The sequence below is a fragment of the Parus major genome, chromosome 3, assembly GCF_001522545.3.
Source record: "Parus major isolate Abel chromosome 3, Parus_major1.1, whole genome shotgun sequence".
NCBI classification, from domain to species: domain Eukaryota; kingdom Metazoa; phylum Chordata; class Aves; order Passeriformes; family Paridae; genus Parus; species Parus major.
This window is the reverse complement of record NC_031770.1, coordinates 54556395-54575595: the sequence shown is the minus strand read 5'-3', so window position 1 is coordinate 54575595 and position 19201 is coordinate 54556395. Positions and strand designations below refer to the sequence as shown.

General features: G+C 38.9%; 1 protein-coding gene across 4 annotated transcripts in view; it reads right to left on the bottom strand.

The window, feature by feature from the left end:
* Nucleotides 1-1703: 1703 nt before the first annotated feature.
* The window catches only part of IPCEF1 (interaction protein for cytohesin exchange factors 1), an 82895-nt gene continuing 65397 nt past the window's right edge, over nt 1704-19201 (bottom strand). For all 4 annotated transcript variants that reach the window (XM_015621410.3, XM_015621409.3, XM_015621412.3 and 1 more), the window contains 3 exons: nt 17300-17666; nt 9362-9555; nt 1704-5898 (listed from right to left, as the gene is read on the bottom strand). In XM_015621410.3, coding sequence (XP_015476896.1) covers nt 5698-5898; nt 9362-9555; nt 17300-17666 — 762 coding nt within the window. In that variant the 3' untranslated portion in view covers nt 1704-5697. The remainder of the gene's footprint in view (nt 5899-9361; nt 9556-17299; nt 17667-19201) is intronic.

Below are 19201 nucleotides of genomic sequence, written 5' to 3'. Positions count from 1 at the left end.
AAAGGCAGCGCTGAGTGCCAACATTGTGCTGTGAGCTTTAAACCAGTGAAGAAAAAAAAGAAAAAAGACTCAGTAGATAAAGTACTGAATTTGGATTCCATGTACTTTTGTGGTGCTGCAAGCCCTGCCGCTGCCTGATAGAAGTCCTTGCAAATATTCCTCTGTGCATGGCTTTTCCTCTCTGCACAGAGCACAGCGGGATAGACACACCCATTCTTCCTTCGGGCCAGACCTCAGCCCTGAAAGCTCAGCACAAGGGCACTGCTATTTGTATGCACAAATGGCTTTTCACCAGGTGAGTTATTTTGCTAAACACTCATAAGGAAGGTGACTCACATTAACCTCTGCTAGACCAGTGCTAATTTTTCTTCATGTGGGACTGAGAGATGTGTTTTCATATCCTCTTTATATTTTTAGTTGGGAAAAGATAAAACTGCCATAAGCAACTTCAAGAGTCAGAATAATCTGGGCAGGTCCTAAGGACCTAGGACACAGGACCTAGGACACAGGACCTAGGACACAGGGAGTGGTTCCTAAGCTATGGTATGATGACACAAGCTACTTGCCTTACAGAATAGTATTCACCTGCATCTTCAAAATGGACCTCATATGGATCAGATGGGGAACATAAGCTTCAGACACTGGTAGCTACAGTGCTTTCCCAGAGAAATGGATTTTCTCTGTTACAGGCTGAGTCATCTAAAGTCAACCATTTCCAGATCATAGATCAAGGTTGTTGAGCTATCAGTGAACGTGCATATTTCATCCTGCAACACCTTATAAACCACTCCCTTTGGATTTTTATCAAGAGGAAATAAATTAGGAAAATATTCATTTTTCCAGAGCAGACAGGTCTTGGAACTTTTCTCATAGCAAATTTCAAGGAATGTAGTACTGCTTTCAACACCTTACAATTTTTTTTCAATGTTGAAATGCTTAGCTTTTGGCAAGCTCGGCTCCTACTACCCTATGCAGAGATATGAATTTCAGCATGATCTTAGCTCTGAGTTTCTTCTATTTTCTTTTTTTCACCTCAAATTTTGTTTCAATTTATAATGAAGGCCATTTTTAAAAAATCCAATAATGTTGCAGCTTGAAGCAAACCAAAATGGGATGAATCTCTGAGCATCAAGGAAACACTCAGTGACATCTTAAAATGTCTGCTGCTTTGAAATGCCCCACACAAAACAGGAAATTCCACTTTGGCTCTACTACTGTAAGAAAACCACTTTGGCTTCCTGTTAGAAGAAAGACGTGTCTCATATAAATGAAGTAAACTCGGGCCCTCTCTTGGTTATAGCTGGTTACAATTAGTTCCTTTTGTATGACTAAACAAGCAAAGGAGTAAAATAAAGCTCAAAGCCCAAAACCCAATCACACTACATGGAGTTTCTCTCATAGAAGTGTGCTTACATGGGCTCCTTTGCTACTTGAAACGTTTAAAAATACAGGTTTCCATATTAAATCTGTAATAGTCATGTAAGCTTACAGGCTTACACAATAGATGTAACACACCCACAATTTTTCCAAGTTAGAAATAATTTTAAATTCTGAATTTCCACAGAGTTTTAAATAAAATACCATTTTTGTTCTTCCCCTCCCTCCTTGACTGTCCCAAACTTGCCTTTTCTCTCACTATGTTGAATATATTTTGGTTTCCTCCAAAATTCAAATTATTTGGAAAAAAAAAGAGAAGCAGCACATTATTTATTCCTGTTTATTCCTTGTATCAGTTAGGGTATATTTAATTTATTCTTCAGTAGCTGTTACAGTGCTGTGTTTTGGATTCAGAATGAGAATGGTACTGATAACACACTGGTGTTTTGGTTTTTTGCTAAGCCGTGTTTATCCTAAATAAAGGATATTTTTCTTTGTCTTGTTCCCTGCCAGTGAGGAAATACACACAAAACCAAACTGGCAGGGAGCATAGCTGGGACAGGTGACTCAAACTGACCAAAGGGATATTCCATACCACAGGAATATGAAATATCCAATAACACAGGAATATGAAATATCCAAAACCAGGGGGAGCTACCTGGAAGGGGGACCTGATCTGGGTTTGGGAAGTGGGGTCTGGCAGGTCAGTGTGTGGTGAGCAAATGCATTGTACATCACTTGTTTGGGTTTCTTTCCTTTTTATTGTCATTATCATTATCATTTACCATTGTTGCTGTATTTTACTTTATTTTAAATTATGAAACTGTTCTTGTCTCAGCATACAAGTTTTACTTAAATTCTGCTCCCCATCACACAGGGATGGGGAAGGAAAAGAGAGGGGGAAGCAGCTGCATGGTGTTTCATCTCCAGCTGCACTTAGAAACCATGACAAGGTGAAACCCTAGTACTGACTGAATCATCAGAGCTCCATGTAAAAATGATTCACAATCCCCACATGATCTCTTCCATCATAGGAAAGGAAATGTGATGCCACCTCATTTTGGTATCTCATGAGTTGTACATCACCAGAACAGAGAGACTTGATTTCCAGAAAAGCTGCTGAAACAGTTAAAATTAGATATTGTTACCAGAAATTCCAAAATCTCCATTGCTGGACTTGCTGCACCAACCGGCTTTACTGACATAGGAAAAATTGTGCATGTGCACATATCCACACACACATACTTTCTCCCAAAAAAGTATATAAAACATGTCCCTTGAGGCAGATGGTTAAAGACTTCTTGATATTCACACACTAGGAATGCACAGCTCCCTGTGCTATGAGTCAATAGTGCAGGTCTTCCAAATCCAGACCAAGAGATACCAGTTACTCCAAGCATCACTGAGCAGAGCGCAGATTTGTCCAAATTTCTCCTGTTGAGGTGGCTCCCCGCTGTAGCTGTCAGCTTGTGCGTAATTCTGTCTCTGATTATGGCTTTCACGCTGCTGGGCAGCCCCCTGTGATAAACCCAGGCAAAACTGTCACAGTAATTAGCAATGCCAGAAAATTAATCCTGTTTCACTGCAATTTTCACTTCGCATTTTCCACGCTTTCCATTATTTTGAGTCTAAATAGTAGCTGAGGAGAGTGGAGTTAGACTTCCTGCACAGGATTTGCATAAAACCCATACTTTTGTTTTCCTGAACAAAGAAATTTGTTAAAATTATAACTGGGATTGAAGTAACCCCATTCATGAATATTTTGTTCTTTTCTAAGAGGAAGTAGAGGTCAGTCTCAGCAGGTGTCCAAAACCTCAATAGTTCAACAATAAGTATCTATTGACCATCTGAAGGAGAGTAATTCAAAAGCAATTTTTGGCTATGTTATCTGTCAGAACCTATAGCAGAGTTTGGGCAGTCTAAGGCCATCTCTTTGTCCCTAGAATTGGGAAAGCTGTTTTGTGTATGCTTATACAAGTGTGTGAGTGTTAAAAGAGCCAGCACAGCATGTACAGGCCACATAGGCTTTTCTTTGTATACTGCAAATCTACTTCAGTAAATGGAGTTGGCTCAGACTTTGCCCAGAACTGAAAGGCACTGACTTGTCTGGCCCAGCTCAACAGGCCACTTAAGCATGTTCTTCTTTTCAACATCTAAGTGAAGATGCTTTTGAAGGAAAATGGTGTTTACATGCTTTGTTTCATGAGAAACTTGCATGTGTGATAGAAAATGTACATGTAATTTGACCTCAAATATTTATCAGTTACTTAGCACCAGGTAGTTAAAAATGAAATGGGCTGAGCAGGTTAATCCTTACATTCCTGATTTTCAGGGTGCTCTCAGAAATTAAATCACAGCATTTCAATGGGAATGGTGGAAGAATTATGAAAAAAACCAAAAAAAACCCAAAAAAAAACCCAAAACCAAAAACCCAAAAATAAGAACAAAAAAAGCAACCTAAAATTTGGCTCCATTTTTAAGATGCAATTACTCCAAATTGCACCAGGTATTAAGCTTGCTTAACTTCTAGTTATAATTAGTGAAGTGAGGAAATCACTGCTCATATGATGATTTCCTGAAAAGAATGGCTTTTTAACCAACCAGAGTTTTGTGTCTGATTCCCCATTTAGTCATTTTTCATCTATTTCCTTGCCTCTAATTTAAAATAAAAGCTGCTGGGTATTAAAAACACAACGTCAACAGTCAAACTAATTACTACACTGGTGGAAAAAATTTCATATGCTCCCACTAACATCATTATCTTTTGTTTTCTCAATCAAGCTATGATAAAACATAAAATGTATAAAGACAGATGAATATGGCTGCATCCCTACAGTGTATTTTGCTTTAAAAGATAAACTGCATTGAAAACTAATGACAAAGAATATCTTAATGAAATAGCAACAGAAGTGCAGATTTTCACAGTTCATGTAGTGGCATTAATTTGGGAATGGTGAACTAATTCTTGCTTTTCAAAATTGGGCTCTCTGAAAAGTTCCTTATACTGCAGAAAAGGGGAAGACAAAACCCCAAAACCTTGTACTGAGAGCAATGAAGCCAAAAAATCATGATCCTGCAGCAAAACATCTTATTTTTTTTCCTGAAAGGGAAATCTTGAAACTTTCTAGAAATCTTTTTTCAGGCCCTAAGTTGTACAGATTTTCTTCATCTAAAACTCAAAGCTAGAAAAGCAGAAGAGTCACAGCAGATGCCTCAGGGTAGTTTCACCTGCAGAGCCATTACTGTGATCTACAATGGAACACAAAATAAAGAGGCATTTCAAGTCAACCTGTAAGCACTCACAGCTGAGTGGGTTTGGTCCACATGTGCCTATTTATATTAGGAAATTCAGCATATATAAATATATAAATAAAACATCTATACAGTACATAGTCACATTCATATAAGCCATAAAATCACATATATTTACAAAAATATTTGCAGCTTTGTTTTACACTTCCAAGTCCACATTAGGAGTTTAGTTGTTTAGCTTTTGCCTTGTGAATATGATCACCTTCCTTAAGTTGGACTCTGGGATGAACTTGTACCTTATATACTCCCATCTGTCAACAATAAGAAAGAAGAACATAATCTTCCAAGGAATTCTGCCAAGTCTATAAGAAAAGTTGAAACTTGTCTCACTGAAGAGTAAATTACATGTTAGCAAAAACTGAGAGACCTCTTCTTCATGTAGAAAGACAGTACCTTCTTGGTCTGGACTGTATATAAATTTGAAACTCATAAAACATCAGGCAGAGCTCAAACTGGGTGCCTGGCAGCTGTCTACAGTATCAACTCATGCATTATTACTCTTCCATTTGACCCAGTTTAAACTGGTAGAGTGGTGAAAGTAAATGGGTACAGAGATGAAAATGTATACATCGGGTTAACTTAGAGGGTAAAAAGGTAGAGTAGACTACATCCTGTAGTTTAGCTTCATTTCAAGGTAAGTTGTATGCTTAAAACAATCCCAAGGATCTCATATTTATACAGGACATATTACATAGTTCTGTGTCCTCCAGGAGCTGGACACTTATAATTTTCTTCTCCAAAAACTGAAAAACCATTCTTTGCTGCTTTGTTAAATACTCTTCTTACATAGGCAGGCCACGTTCAGGCATGCTTTTTCGGGGAACTTGGGCAGGTTTGGGAAACTTGCCCTTTTGACATTAAGTAAGTTCTGCAAGAGCATTCAAAACTTTGGAGAATGGGTTGTTTTCCTTTCGAAGCACACTTGCAAAAAACAAGCCTCAAGATAGAGCAGCATAAATTGCTTGTACATGAAGACCCGTGGAGAAAAACCTTGCCATGTGCCACTGATCAAATAGCACTTTCAGTGATTGGCTGTGGAGTCATCTCTTGCTCCTCACTGTTCTCGGTGGATGTGTCCTGGACCTCCTGCTGCTGATAAATATCTTGGACCAGCATGATGTTTGTGCTCCTCCACTCTCTGTACTTCACTGCTGTCAACTTTGGGTCCTCTAGCAACTGGTTAATTGTGGCCAGGTCATGCTCCTTACACTAGGAAGAGAACAAGGGGTTATTTCCACTGAAAATGTTGATACAATTGTCCCTAACAAAAAGTCTGAGAAAAATAGAGTCATGTCACAAGGAGATATCCAATTACCCATCCTCCTGGCAGCTTGTTCCCATTTTTTGGGCTATAGGTCATCAAAATCTTCCCAGTTAAAGGTAAGTCATGATTTCATCTAGATTTTTTAATAGGCTTCTTAACAAAACTTGATGAGAGAATGTGGAATTTGCACATTATTATGCTGTCTCTCAACAAGACAGTACTTGCATGAAGCTAGACACAACAACATTTATTTCTGTAATATTCTGTAATTATTTCAGTTCTAACTTTCTCAAAAAAAAAAACACTTATTCCATGTAATAAATGTCTCTTCTCTGGAAGCTGGACTGAACATAATTTTGGATATAATTTGTGCACTGGCAGTAGAGTGGCTACAGTACATGTGGCTGCCACTACCACCAGCTACTGCTAATAAATCAAGTATCTACTTTTAGGCAAGAGCAGCTCAGACCATTTGTTACAGGCATCCTGGTTCACTTGTAAGATGTGAGCAGTGACGGATGCAGGGACACTGAGTCTCTGTATGTCACAGAACTACAGAATGGTTGAGCTTTGCAGGGACATCTGGAAGTCTTTTGATACAAAACCCTTCCTCAGGCAGAGTCACCTACTGCAAACAGCCTAGGACTGTGTGCAGATGACTCTTGAATATCTCCAAGAATAGAGACTCAACAGCTTCCCTGGAAAACCTATGCTTGCTCACCTTCTGTGTTTCAGTTTGAACCCATCACTTCTGGTCCTGGTCACTGAAGACCACTGAAAATAGCCTGTTCATTACACCCTCCTTTCATACCCTGATATTCTTTGATGTCCTCACATGTTGTGGCATAACGAACCACTTTGCTTTTCCAGCCCATATTGTCTCTCCATGCAATGGACCCCAGCATAGAGAAGCCCCAGTGAGCAGGGTTAATTTCTTAAGGAAGCACCATGCTGCACTAACAAAACTTGACTACTTTTTCCAGGCTGCCTCCTTCCAGTCTGTGTGAAAGTGATGGAATAGTTGTAGCCATCTTCTCCTGCTGCCACCCATTCATCACACCCAAGGACACCCTGTGCTGGTGACTGCCTTGAAAACACCCTGAAAGTACTCCCACACATTCCTTTCACCTTCTGATAGCAGCAATCAGCTGTTTATACACCCATATCCCACTTAGACTCTAATGAAGCTTCAACTGCTCCAGTCTCTGTGATTCTTTATCTGCTTTTTAAACCCAAAATCTTGTTCAACTATATTTTACACACATCCTACCCTCAAGACACAGTGCCAGCCCTTTTAAGGAGACTTAAATGCAGGGATATGTGCAGTTAGCTTAAGAGAGGAAGAGAGGAGATAAGGAGACGGAAGGGAAAGGAGTATTTCTATTGGACAAACTTGGCAGCAAAAAGTCATGCCATGGAATTTCTCCTGTAGCACTAAAACTATTTCCTACATTCACTAAAACTGTGATGCACTTACACATAGCTTCCCTCTCTTCTAAAGTATTCAAAGCATGTTTTGTTAATGATAAATTGTGGCAGCAACATTAATCTGTTGTTAAATATGTGGAGTCAAAAGTCTAAAATTAAAATTGCATTGAGACTTGCATAAATCACTTCTCAAACTAATAGGGTTTTAATTAAAGCAGAGTAGATATGGATCAGAAGCAAAAAACTCCTGATTTTTAAATTTTCAGTATACAAGTTCCAATTATCTTATGTCTTATATTATACATTCAGAAAATTGACTTTAAAAGCTCATAATTCCACTGATGTAAAGAATATGGCACTTTCCTACTGCAGGGATTTGACTTTCAGACAGGCCAACTTAAATACTGCTGTGTACAGAACTGTGATTATGAAGAAGTGCCTGTGCTTTTTCATTTGTCTTGTCAATGCTCCAGTTTCTTAGTTTGAAGAAAGAAAAAAAAAAACCACCAAAAAAAACTCCAAAGAGATGAACACTCCAAAACTAATTTTTCCATATTAATAAAAGAGTTAGACAAGCCTAAGTTAACTGCAACTCTTATAGTACTCCCATGCTAAATCAATTCACTGTTACCATCAATGCACCACCTTGCTTGTGTCTGACATTAAGGTTTCCATTCAACCCCATACTAATGAAAGTGACTGCCTCACAAAGCACAACTCCATTTTGCACTACCTGGTTCTTAGATTTATTAGTGAGGCTCCTGTCAGGGAAATCCTTGCAGAATGTTTCTGTACATAGTTTTCTATCCTATAAAACAGGCATACTTTTTAAACTAACTTTCTGCTGTGTGGGGAGCTCACTTTATTGATGACGCAAATGAGTATTTCTGTAGTCACTGCCACATCACTGAAAACTCTTTGGTACTAAGAAGAGACTTCGCCAGGTCTCATGTGGAGCCAAGAAGATTGCCTCTCTTCCCAATTCCCTTTACAATTGTATTTTTCAGGATTTTCAATACAGACTGAGGTACCAAACCCAAAACTCCCATTGCAACTAAAAATCAAACCAATGATTGTGCTGACAGGATAAGTTTTTAGAATCATAAAACTGCTAAGGTTGGAAGAGACCTCTAAGATCATCAAGTCCAACCATTTTGCATGCATTTCTCCAGCTTACAGTGCCTGAACCAAATACATCCATTTGAAACGAGATACTCAATTCCTGCTTCTAATGCATACGAGAAGAAACAAGTGAAGCCCCAAGTCTGCATTCATTCTTTCTCCTCCTTACAATTTAAATGCTATGGTTAAGCTTTTTGTTTCCCTCAGTACCATTCAGAAGCAGGCTTTGAAATCCCATGACACTTGATGCTGGCAAGTGAACCACTTTGTAAATTCCCATATTCCACACAGATTTACCGTCTCTTTCATGGAACATCTCCTGAACCCCTGCACCCCTCCAGTTCGTGATATATTTCCAACATAAAAGCAGGATGCTTTTGTTATTAAAAATATTTTAGTTACAGGAGGTCTTTACAATAGCTTTGGCACATCCTGTACATTCTCTGATAATCACATAAGGAAAACTTTTTTTGGCTCGGGGTCATTTTCATGTCCTTTATCATCAATGTACTTTGTCTGCTCTTCCTTTTTTAAGGCTCCCCTGTTTATTGCATTTAGCTGAGCTTGCAAGTTTTCCAGTTAACTAAGAGTTTTCTTTATTAAATTTTCCAAATGGGCTGGAACTTCTGCAAGAAGAGTCCCTCCTGAGCCATAGCCTCAGCTTCCAGTTCAAACTGAACAACATAATGCAGATCAGTATTCACAATGAAGCAGAAAAAAAATAAACTAAAAAACTTAAAAAATTCCTTGGGGTTTTCAGTAAATATGTAATTAGAGTTTGGCTGAAGTCTATACTGTTTCTTTTTCAGCCAAACTGCTTTTTTCTTTCTTTTCCCTTGGCAAGATCTGCAAACTCACCTTTAATGTGCTGTTCAGCATTCGAATTTTGTGGAGTTTCTCATTAATGGAGGGGTTTTTGCTGCGCTTGATAAATGACTTCCGAAGCTCCTTCTTGGTTGACAGTCGACGATCCCCAATGGGAGACAGGCTTGCTTGCTCCAATGACTTGTAAAGCCTCTCCATCTCATCATCATCATCACATTTTTCCTGGTCTGCAAAGAAAAGAATAAACTGGGTATGAGAACATGAATGTGACAGCAGATAACAGAAAAGGTATGTTTAGCCATCAGGAAGACTCTCAACCAACTCAAAAAATAATGGTATTAGAGCTAAAACTAAGGGCAGTTAGGGTAATTTATAGGCTAATAATGCCTAAGAGAAAGACGTACTTCCAAACTCACAATGTTGTTAAGAATCAGGTTATGATCCAAACAGATGTGAGCCTTTATCTCCATGCATAGAGTGCTGCTTTAATGCTCTGAACATATCACAGACCTCAAACAACTGTCAGTAGCTCTGTGTTTGAATGAAACAACTCTGATCACATCTACACCCATTCACCCATTCCTGCATGCTGCACACAGTGAATTATGCTTCTACCTCACAGGTATGCTTCTACCTCACAGGGCAAATTCTCTTTGGTCTACTGATTCATCACCAGGTTTTTGGTAATTATTGAAAACAAAGTTTAAAAAAAAAATAGCAATTAAAAGAAACATAAAAAGATTTCAGGGGCCCCAAGAGAAGGTCCCTAGAAAACAGATTAAAGCAAGAACCCTTGGGGCATCCAGTGTCTTGCCCCTGAGTTTCACAGACGGCAGCAGAGAATTTGCTTGTAAGGAAGGCCTCACAACAAAGCCTTGATTATCTCCACCTTAATTATTCTGATGGCTCCCAAGCTGCAGGACCATTTCCAAGGCAGAGAGTCCGTCAAAGGAAGAGTGAGTAAACAGCTGAGAATAGCATAAAATAAGATGAAAATTGAAGCAAAGGCATTTCTCAGAATAAAACAACTTAAAAATGAACAGACTGAAACTAAAAATATGCTGGGCATATGTAGGGGTGTTTTAGCAGAAGGCAAATTTTAGCAACAGACTGTGCAACTCACTTCTTGTCCTTCAGCCCCCAAGGCTTCAGTGAGCTCTAAAGGAAAGTCTTACAGCTATTGCTGTTTTCAGGGTGCTAATGAATTCCTCAAGATCCACTTTGGATAACATTTAACCAAGTGTATCACTGGCAGCATTGGTGTTAGTCCTTCTCAACTGCAGTCCTTCCTATTCCCACTGAACTGGCTGGGCACTTTTTTCTCTTAAAGTAAACATTTACTTTTCTAAATCATCTGCAGTCAGCAAATATATTCCGAACAAAAGGAACAAGTCCTTCTGCTCACTCATGCTGCTGCAAAAAGACTTCTGCAATATGTCAGCATGCTATGGAGGCTGCTTCTTATCTTTTCCATGTTTTATAAAGAACAGCATCCTCCTACATCTCTGTTCTTTCTAAATATTTAGGTTACGAAAAAGGTTTATGATATGCTGCAAATATTTGCCTTCACTGTGTTTCTGGCCTATTCTTCACTACTGTGGGATTATAAAAAGCCTACTGTAACTTAACAAAAAATAAATATAACTTCCAACACTGGTACATTGCTGGAGGAGGAAAAGAAGAACTGTTGTATATTTAACAAGCTGCAGGAAACAGAAAAAAAAATGGAAGTGTAAGGCATAATACACAGCAGTAGTATTTCCTGAAAGCTGTTGGCACATGCCATGAGGCTCATAATAACTAGTTTCCTGCCTGCTTTCTTGGGATAAAGCAGCTGCTTGTTTCATTAGCCAGCTTCTGCACAGGACTGGCTCAACTATGCTGTAGACATCACCCACCACAACTGTGCATAGTAATACTGTGAGAAATAAATTGATTTTTATCAGCTATCCAAAAAAGATGATGTATGGAAACAAAAAAAAAGTTGCTTCAATCCTGTTCAGCAACTTTTAGATAAAGTCAACCCACAGGGCACTAAAGGTCCCTGCTCCAGACATCTTTTGAGGCTAACTCATGACCTTCCTCAGTGCCCTAAAAGGGTTACAAAGCAGCAAGCCTGAGAAAACACCCTCAGAGAACACTCTTCTTCCAGGCTAAATATTCTGATAACTCCCATTCACTCGTGAGAAACTGTAAGGAGCACAGTAAGACTCAGCACAGAAAAGACGAAGCCAAAGTCAGAAAAACCCAGGAGAAGGTTCCTAGATGATGCACTTGCCCAGCAAAGTGTACTCAGCTCCTGCAGACTTTCAAGACTGCTACCAGAAAGTCCTTTCCTGTTTCTTATTCTTCCACCCTTCTCATCCTCCAAGAGATTAATCAGGGTCAGGTAATTTCAAAGGGAAAGGAACATGTCAGATTCTTCATATCAGGTGGATAAAGGAAGTTGTAATGAAGCAACTAAATGGAATTTTAGCAAGCTGCTGGAAAACAAGGGTGAGTGGAACTTACAGGTTGTGGAGTATGGGTTACACAGCACTTTTGTCTCCATCTTTGATTTCAACTACAGATCAAAGAGTATCCTAATATTGTGTGTTTGTGTAGAACAGTGCTGCTGGTGACGAAGCATATGTCTGCCAACAAACCTCTATAAACTGAGGCCAGACTGTTATCTCTCTGGAATTTTACCTTCAGTGTACCTGGGTACCCCTGAGCCAAGGTCAGAAAGAAAAAGCCCACATTTTGCAGGCTTGAAGCTGTCACTGAATGCACTAGATTAATGCTGTAAATCTGAAAGGGGGAGAGGTATTGGAAGAACTGAAAAATTCTGATTTAGGAGAACTGAAACACAATTATGAGGCTTGATGCCATTTATCTGGAATTTCCTCTAAAAGGAGGTATCACAGACAGGAACAAACTCCCAGAGGGTCAACATGCCTATTCTTCACCTCCTCAATTTTCTGCTTCCACTCTGCTGTCAGTCAATTTGCCACAAGCTGGAGACAGATATTAAGACTAAGTCTCCTCATCTTGGAGCATCAGTACAGAAGCTTGTCTGAAATCTCAACTTTAATGCTCTTTAGGCCTATGTAAGTGAAATTTTCTAGAACTTTCAAAAAGCAACTGTGAAAAATAAAGTTGATTGTTTCCCAGTGGTAAAGATATAGGAATTGGGAATGTTTGGTAGAAGGAGCATTTTGCATGGAAAAACACCTCCAACAGAACGTGTCTCACTAAATTTATCTGAAATGTAAATATTTGTTCTCCCATTCTGTAACTGAGATCTCACAGACCCCCAGTTGTGTATTAATCCCAGGGAAAAAATACTCTGCTTCTTCCTCCTCTACTTGCTACTCTTGTGAGCTTCTTGTGGCTTTGCCAGCACCTCTGTTTCTGATTCTGCTAACATTTTTGATTGTAACACATACACCCAAGACTGGGAAGAGTAGAGAGAAAAAAAGTCATAAATTATTTTTGCCCTTACCTACCTATCCACCCCCCTAGCCCTTCTCCATAGTGGTAGTATAGTTTCCAATGGGAATATGAAGTCACCTCAGGGAAATCACATTTCCCACATAATTATGAAATAGAAAATACAGAAAAAAAAATCAATTAGGTGAGTATAACTCAGGCAAACACCTCACTGGAAAATGCAGAACTAAGGGAGGAAAGACTGGAAGAAAATAATAGGAAAACTATGTTATCAGAAGCAATTAGATGCTGTTTGACAGTATAGTGGACTCAGCAGTGAGGGGCAGAATTTTAATAAACTGACTGAACTGGAAACAAAGTAAATAAGTATCTCTTTTTCAGAGGGTTCAGAAAACCATAACATCATAGTTTTCACTGTGATTTCTAAAGCTTTTTTGATGAGAAACAGAATAATTATTCAAGTTGTTTTTCTACACAGTTATTCTCACCACAGGAACATTTCTCAGCTAGCCTCAGCCATGATCTAACTATTTGCTATGACTTTTGCAGAGGGAACAAAGGGGCCAGAGCACACCAGAGGATCTGTTCTGGCTATTACTGGCACAGGCAGACTCCAGAGAGGAAGAGGATGTCAGTAGTGAGAACAGAAGGAATTGAATGGATCCAGCTCCTATTTAACCAACTCCTTCCCACTAAACCAACCTAGATAAAATCCAAGACGTATTTGAAAAGCTGTCCAGGTTTGAAAATACCAGCAACACTCAAGATCTTCCACAGCTACTGTGAGCTAAGGTAAAATAAACCAGAAGTGGTAAAATAAGAATGCCTTGCCAAGATGCACTAATTTGATATAATCATGAAACCCTCAGAAAATGCAAGGAAGAAGGATCTTACTGCTATAGTAGCAGACACCTAAATAAATAGAAACACACACTCCTATTTTCTTATATAACCTCTCAGTTCCTGTGGCTTCCTTTAGCTGTTAGAGGTTTTGATCATAGTGGTGGTGCGTCAGAGTCATATACTTTTTCTTCCAGTAGTTGTCAGAAAAAACACAAAGGATGAAGTTTGGCTGGAGAGCGTGTCTGGCCATCCTGGAGGGGACAAGGCCAGCCTCTGGATACAGTGCACGTAGTCAGACAGCTGTTTGTACTCTCAGCTGCTTCTTGTTTACCTCTCAGTTTCTTTGCATCACAGGCAGCTTAGAATCCTTTGTCACTGTGCATGTAGCAAGCTGCATCATCAAAGTCTTAGATAGTCCCAAAAAGTAAATGGATGCATAATGTTGGTCTCCTTTCAAAAGAGAAAACTGATAAACTCCCCTTCTTTGTATCACTCTCTGGTATGTAACATCTCCCTGGTGACTGGTGCAGAGAATTAATGCTCACAATGTTCATAACACCACTGAGAATGATTGGAAAGATTGTTAAAAATATCATGTTATGGCTCCTTACACCAGATACTCACAGTTTCTTAGCAGAGTTCATTAAATAATTTCTGTTGAAAAAATAATCCATCATAATTTAGTTGAATCTGTAGCTTTTCTCATGAGGTACAAAATAAAATCCATTTATTTCTGAAAAATGTTTCTTCCATTGTTTTACTCATCACTAAGGTTTCTTCACTGTTTCTGTACTTTTTCATTGTAAGCTCTTCCCACAAAACCACAGCTACTCCTTCTTCCTTCTAGGTACCAACTTTACTTGGCTTCTCCATTTCTAGACTTTGTCCAGCAAAAGTGCTCTTCAGTTCTAGATAATTTTTACCTCAACTCAAAACTCTTATCAGCTACAACCAAAAATTCAACTTGTGGTTTTACTTTGAAAAATGTGGTCAGAAAAGAGTGTGGCAGGGTTGGTTTTTTTTAATTCTTACCAGGAGAAAGAGAGAGCACAGACACGTCTGTAGGTTCTGTGGGGGACTGGGACCAAAATCTGTCAAAGAACATAACTGTTCTGATGACAGCAGGGCCATCTTTATACACAGGGAACATGTGCTTTCAGGACAAATGCTGACAAAAGACAGACTTGTCTCCTTCTGGATGCAGTCTCAAGACTGAAACATGTCAGATATGCACTATTCAGAAACACTCTAAAACAAATAATACTGACTGTACTGAGGTATGCCTTCTTGTTTTGCATCAGATAACAAGGGTGTTCTTACCAGTTTTTTTGCAAATCAGGAGAATTTGCAGCTAGATTTTACCCAACAACTTGAATTCATCTCACAGTATTTGTGCACATGCTTACCAACTAGCTGGAGAGGGAAATTCTTGAGGGATAAGCCACAGAAACAGAATTGTATCCTTTTTGATGACTTTCATTAGGAGCTGAATTGTTAATATTAATCCTTCTTTTCCTACCTCATTATTAAATTGAAGTAGCTTAATCTCCTTGCAAAATATTTCCTTAATATTTTCAGTGACCACACAGCAGCACTCTCCACACCCAGCCCATAATATGCAAACTGATAAAGGAAAGACAAACCTGTCTTTCTGTATGGTGTATGTTTTACTTGTTCAGCAATGGGTTATGATGCAGACAACCTGGTGAGGTTGTACAGTTTCCATAGTGACTGTCTTGGTGAAATTGTCTATTTCTGGGATTCTGTCAATGATCACCACTGTGATCATTAGGATGGAAGTGCTCTGTGTTCTGCCATTAGGGTTGCTCATCAGCTAAGCAGTGAGCAACAGAAGAATTCATTGATAAGAATAAGCTTATCAAAATTAAACCATCTTGCACACTGCAGGGGTGTACTAAAATGTGCCTTGATTTACATTGTAATCCCATTTTATTAGTTAGTATGATTGAGCCTATCAAACTATACTTTAAGTGATTATGAATGTGTCGTGCTAATTCTATGACATCCATAAGAGTATTTGTCACCCTTACATTACAATGGAAAGCAGCAACCTACGCATTATTGCAGGATTTCTGACAATTTCAGACAACGTTCTAAGCAAAAGTTCAGATTTCTGAAGAGCAAACACTGAATCTTTGTCAACAGATATAAGCCACTATGCCATTTATGATCTACATTCCAGCAATCCACTTGAATGTCCCCAGTAATGTTTTTCAAAGACATTACTTTATCAAATTTAACCCAGAAGGTAAAATTACAGAAAAAAATTCTTTAAAGACATATTCAATATGTCTTTGTGACATTTTCATTAGGGACTGCATTTCTGCCAGCCCTAGCCTTTTCACAACTTGCAAACCCAGAATTAGGAGAATTCGATTCCACAGTAACTCAAAGCACAGCACTCTATTCCAATACATAGAAACAGCATATATGCTCACTCTGGATTTTTACTCTTTCTGTTCTTCATTGCTGCAGAATTTTCTAGCAGAGAAGCCTACAAAATGGATAAGGTAGGTGAACATAAATTGGACATAAATAACAATGAGTTAATTGTCACTTTTGATGAAAAGTTTTCTTAATATCCTTTTCTTTGTGTAAAATCAGAAAAGGTACGACAACATAAAGGGGTGACAGCTTTCTAAGTGTTGCTATTTGTAAAACATAAGGATATTGACAAGGTAACTAATGTGCCTCATAGTGTCATTTTGCAGTGTCAAGTTCACCTACAGAGAAGTACCCTGAGTTCCCAACAACTCCAGTGCTTTTTCTTTCCACCACTGCATTACTTTCAGCCTAAGCTCTTATTTGCACCCTTCTTCTGCACTGTGCTGAGACAACCCTTCTCTTTCAGCAAAAAAGTACTCACTTCAAATTGTTACAAGGATTTGGAATCATGGGAAGAGATGAGGCAGAGGAATGTTGTTGTTCCCTTATATATTACCTCTGTACACAGAATAATTGTGTGCCAGGAACAGCTCTTAGGATTGAGCTGTTTTAATTCAGAAAGAAGAAGCTTTGCTCAAAAGGCAAGAGGTATTTCCTCACTACGCAGGAGAATTACAAACGGTAACAATGACCGAATTCTGGAGCCATGCCACCTTTCAATTAGCAGTACATTTCAGTAGGAGGATACTGTGCAGATACCTATTTGATTAAACAAAATCCAGTCTTAATAGACTTTCTGATTCAGGATTTCAGCTGTTTTCCCTTGATTGCAATGAAGCTTAATGAAGCAAATAGGGAGTATGTACTTTGAGTAAATGCAACAGCACATATTTGTAAAATTGGATTGACTTAACCCCATGTTCACTGTTCCCTACATATTACAGTTTTGTTACAGTGTCCATTCTCTGACACACTTTGTTAACATTTTGATTCAATCCTAACTAATAAAACATATCTGCATTGAAATAAAGACTGTTAATAAAATTATGTCTATGCTAAATTTATATACAGAGGTTATAACAAATAGATATCATTTGAGAAAACCTGTAAAGTTACCTACCAACCAGACACTAGGTTATATATTAAATGTACAATAAATTAAATGCTATAAATTATGTACCACTGGAAAACTCTTCAGTGAAGAATATAGAGGAAGGAAGGGGAAAGGAAGTTAAGGAAACCCATAACTCTTATATTGTGTGGCTCTGCAACAAAAATCTCTCTCATTACCTTTGGCTAGTGGTTGCTGTCCTGTTACATCTGGCACAGTTAGACAGTGTGTATCTGCACTCAAGTAAGAGGTTTGGGATTCACCATTGGATTCAGAAAGCTGGACTTCCTGGCTTTCTGCTGCTTCTCCACAGACCACTCCTGGCGGCTCATCAGAGTGAATCTGTACACAGAACGTTAAAGGCTGGTCACACTCTTCCGTGGCAGAGCTGTTCACCAGGTCAAGCCAGGACTGCCTCTCGGAATAAACCACTTTGGATGTCAAGGAAGATGATGATTCTTGGGAGTTGAAAGTGCTTTCAGGAGAGGAGAGAGAACAAGATGCTTCACTTGACAGAGTTGAGGTGAATGATGACTTTTGCTGATCCTGCTTTCCAGAAACAAAAGGGCGGGGGGGAGGGGGGGAGAAGAGGGGTAGGAAGGGGGGAAGAAAAAAGAAGAGTTATTTACAAATTACTCCTGTTTCTAGGTTCTACATGTTGTATAGTTGTGCAGCTGAAATACAAAAATTGATGTAATCTGGTTACTTATTCATCCAAACAAGCCTGTGGTGTGGCAATCAATCTCCTACAGAGCAGTAACTTCAGAAACCAAGCCACCAGGAAGCCAAAGGCAAAAGAGATATAAACCTGACAATGCCTAGAAGCAAAGACCAAGGAAAACTATTATTCTGAATGTAGCCTTCTGTGGTAGGTCTCACACTCACCTTCTTTCTTTAATTTGTCTTCACTTTATTGGTCTAATCAAGAGTGAAGAAGAAAAACTCCAAATTAGCCATTGAACACAAAGCACTCAACAGTTCCATCAATGCAATAACCAGAGATAGACAGAAGGGGTACCAAGCACTGAAGTACAGTAAGGAAGTGTGTTTCCTAGTCCATTCAAGGGATAATTGTTCACCAGGCCAAGAAGACTTAGCAGAAATATCAGAAATTGTGATGATATCATCATGATACGGAAGACAGGTTTCTTGCTGCTGCAGAAATTTACTCTTTCTGCATACCATCTCCTACTGATCAATTCCAGCATCAGAATACCAGACTTGATGGACCACAATTCTGATAAGCTTCTTTCCTCAATATTTATGTAGAATAGATCTGTGTAAGTATTAAAATAGATGATAACTAGATTGATAATACTGAAACTTACTGAGAAGGTGTTGCTAGGGAAACCTGGAAAAGCTGAAAACAGTAAATGCCTGGAATACCTGTTTATAACCCAGTAAACCAGATAAAAACTTTATTCAAATGAATCAAGAGTAACAATTTTTTATAATGATTTTCAAATTCCACAATTCAGTGTTTTATACTGTAATACATACTACTTCCTTCTTATATTAAAAACAGCAAAACCTTCCTGTGCTTCTACTATAGCATCATGCAACAAGTAGTCAATCCAGAGGATGAGGAGGACTTAGACCAAACTGTGAGCACTATTTGTTTATAGCAGCTTATTTGTTTTTGTAAATTTTCAAAACCATTCATAGAATCATAGAATTGTCAAGGTTGGAAGAGACTCTCAAGATCATCCAGTCCAGCCAAGTACACAAGACTTCCACTGCAACCCCTAAACCACATAATCCAGCACTGGCTTTGGATCCTTCTTGAAGGTTCCAAAGGATGATGACTTCATCACCTCCCTGGGTAACTTATTCCAATCCCTGACCAACCTAATGGTGAAAAAAATTTGTCTAATATTGAATCTGAATCTGCCTTGTCCCAGCTTAAGGCCACTTCCTCCAGTCCTGTCACTGTAGGCACTGCCCCCACCTGCTACACCCTCCTTTCAGGGAATTGTTGAGGGCAATGAGGTCTCCCCTGAGCCCCCTCTTGTTGAGACTGAACAAACCCAGCCCTCTCAGCCATCCCTCATAAGACATGTTCTCTGGTCCTTTCACAATTC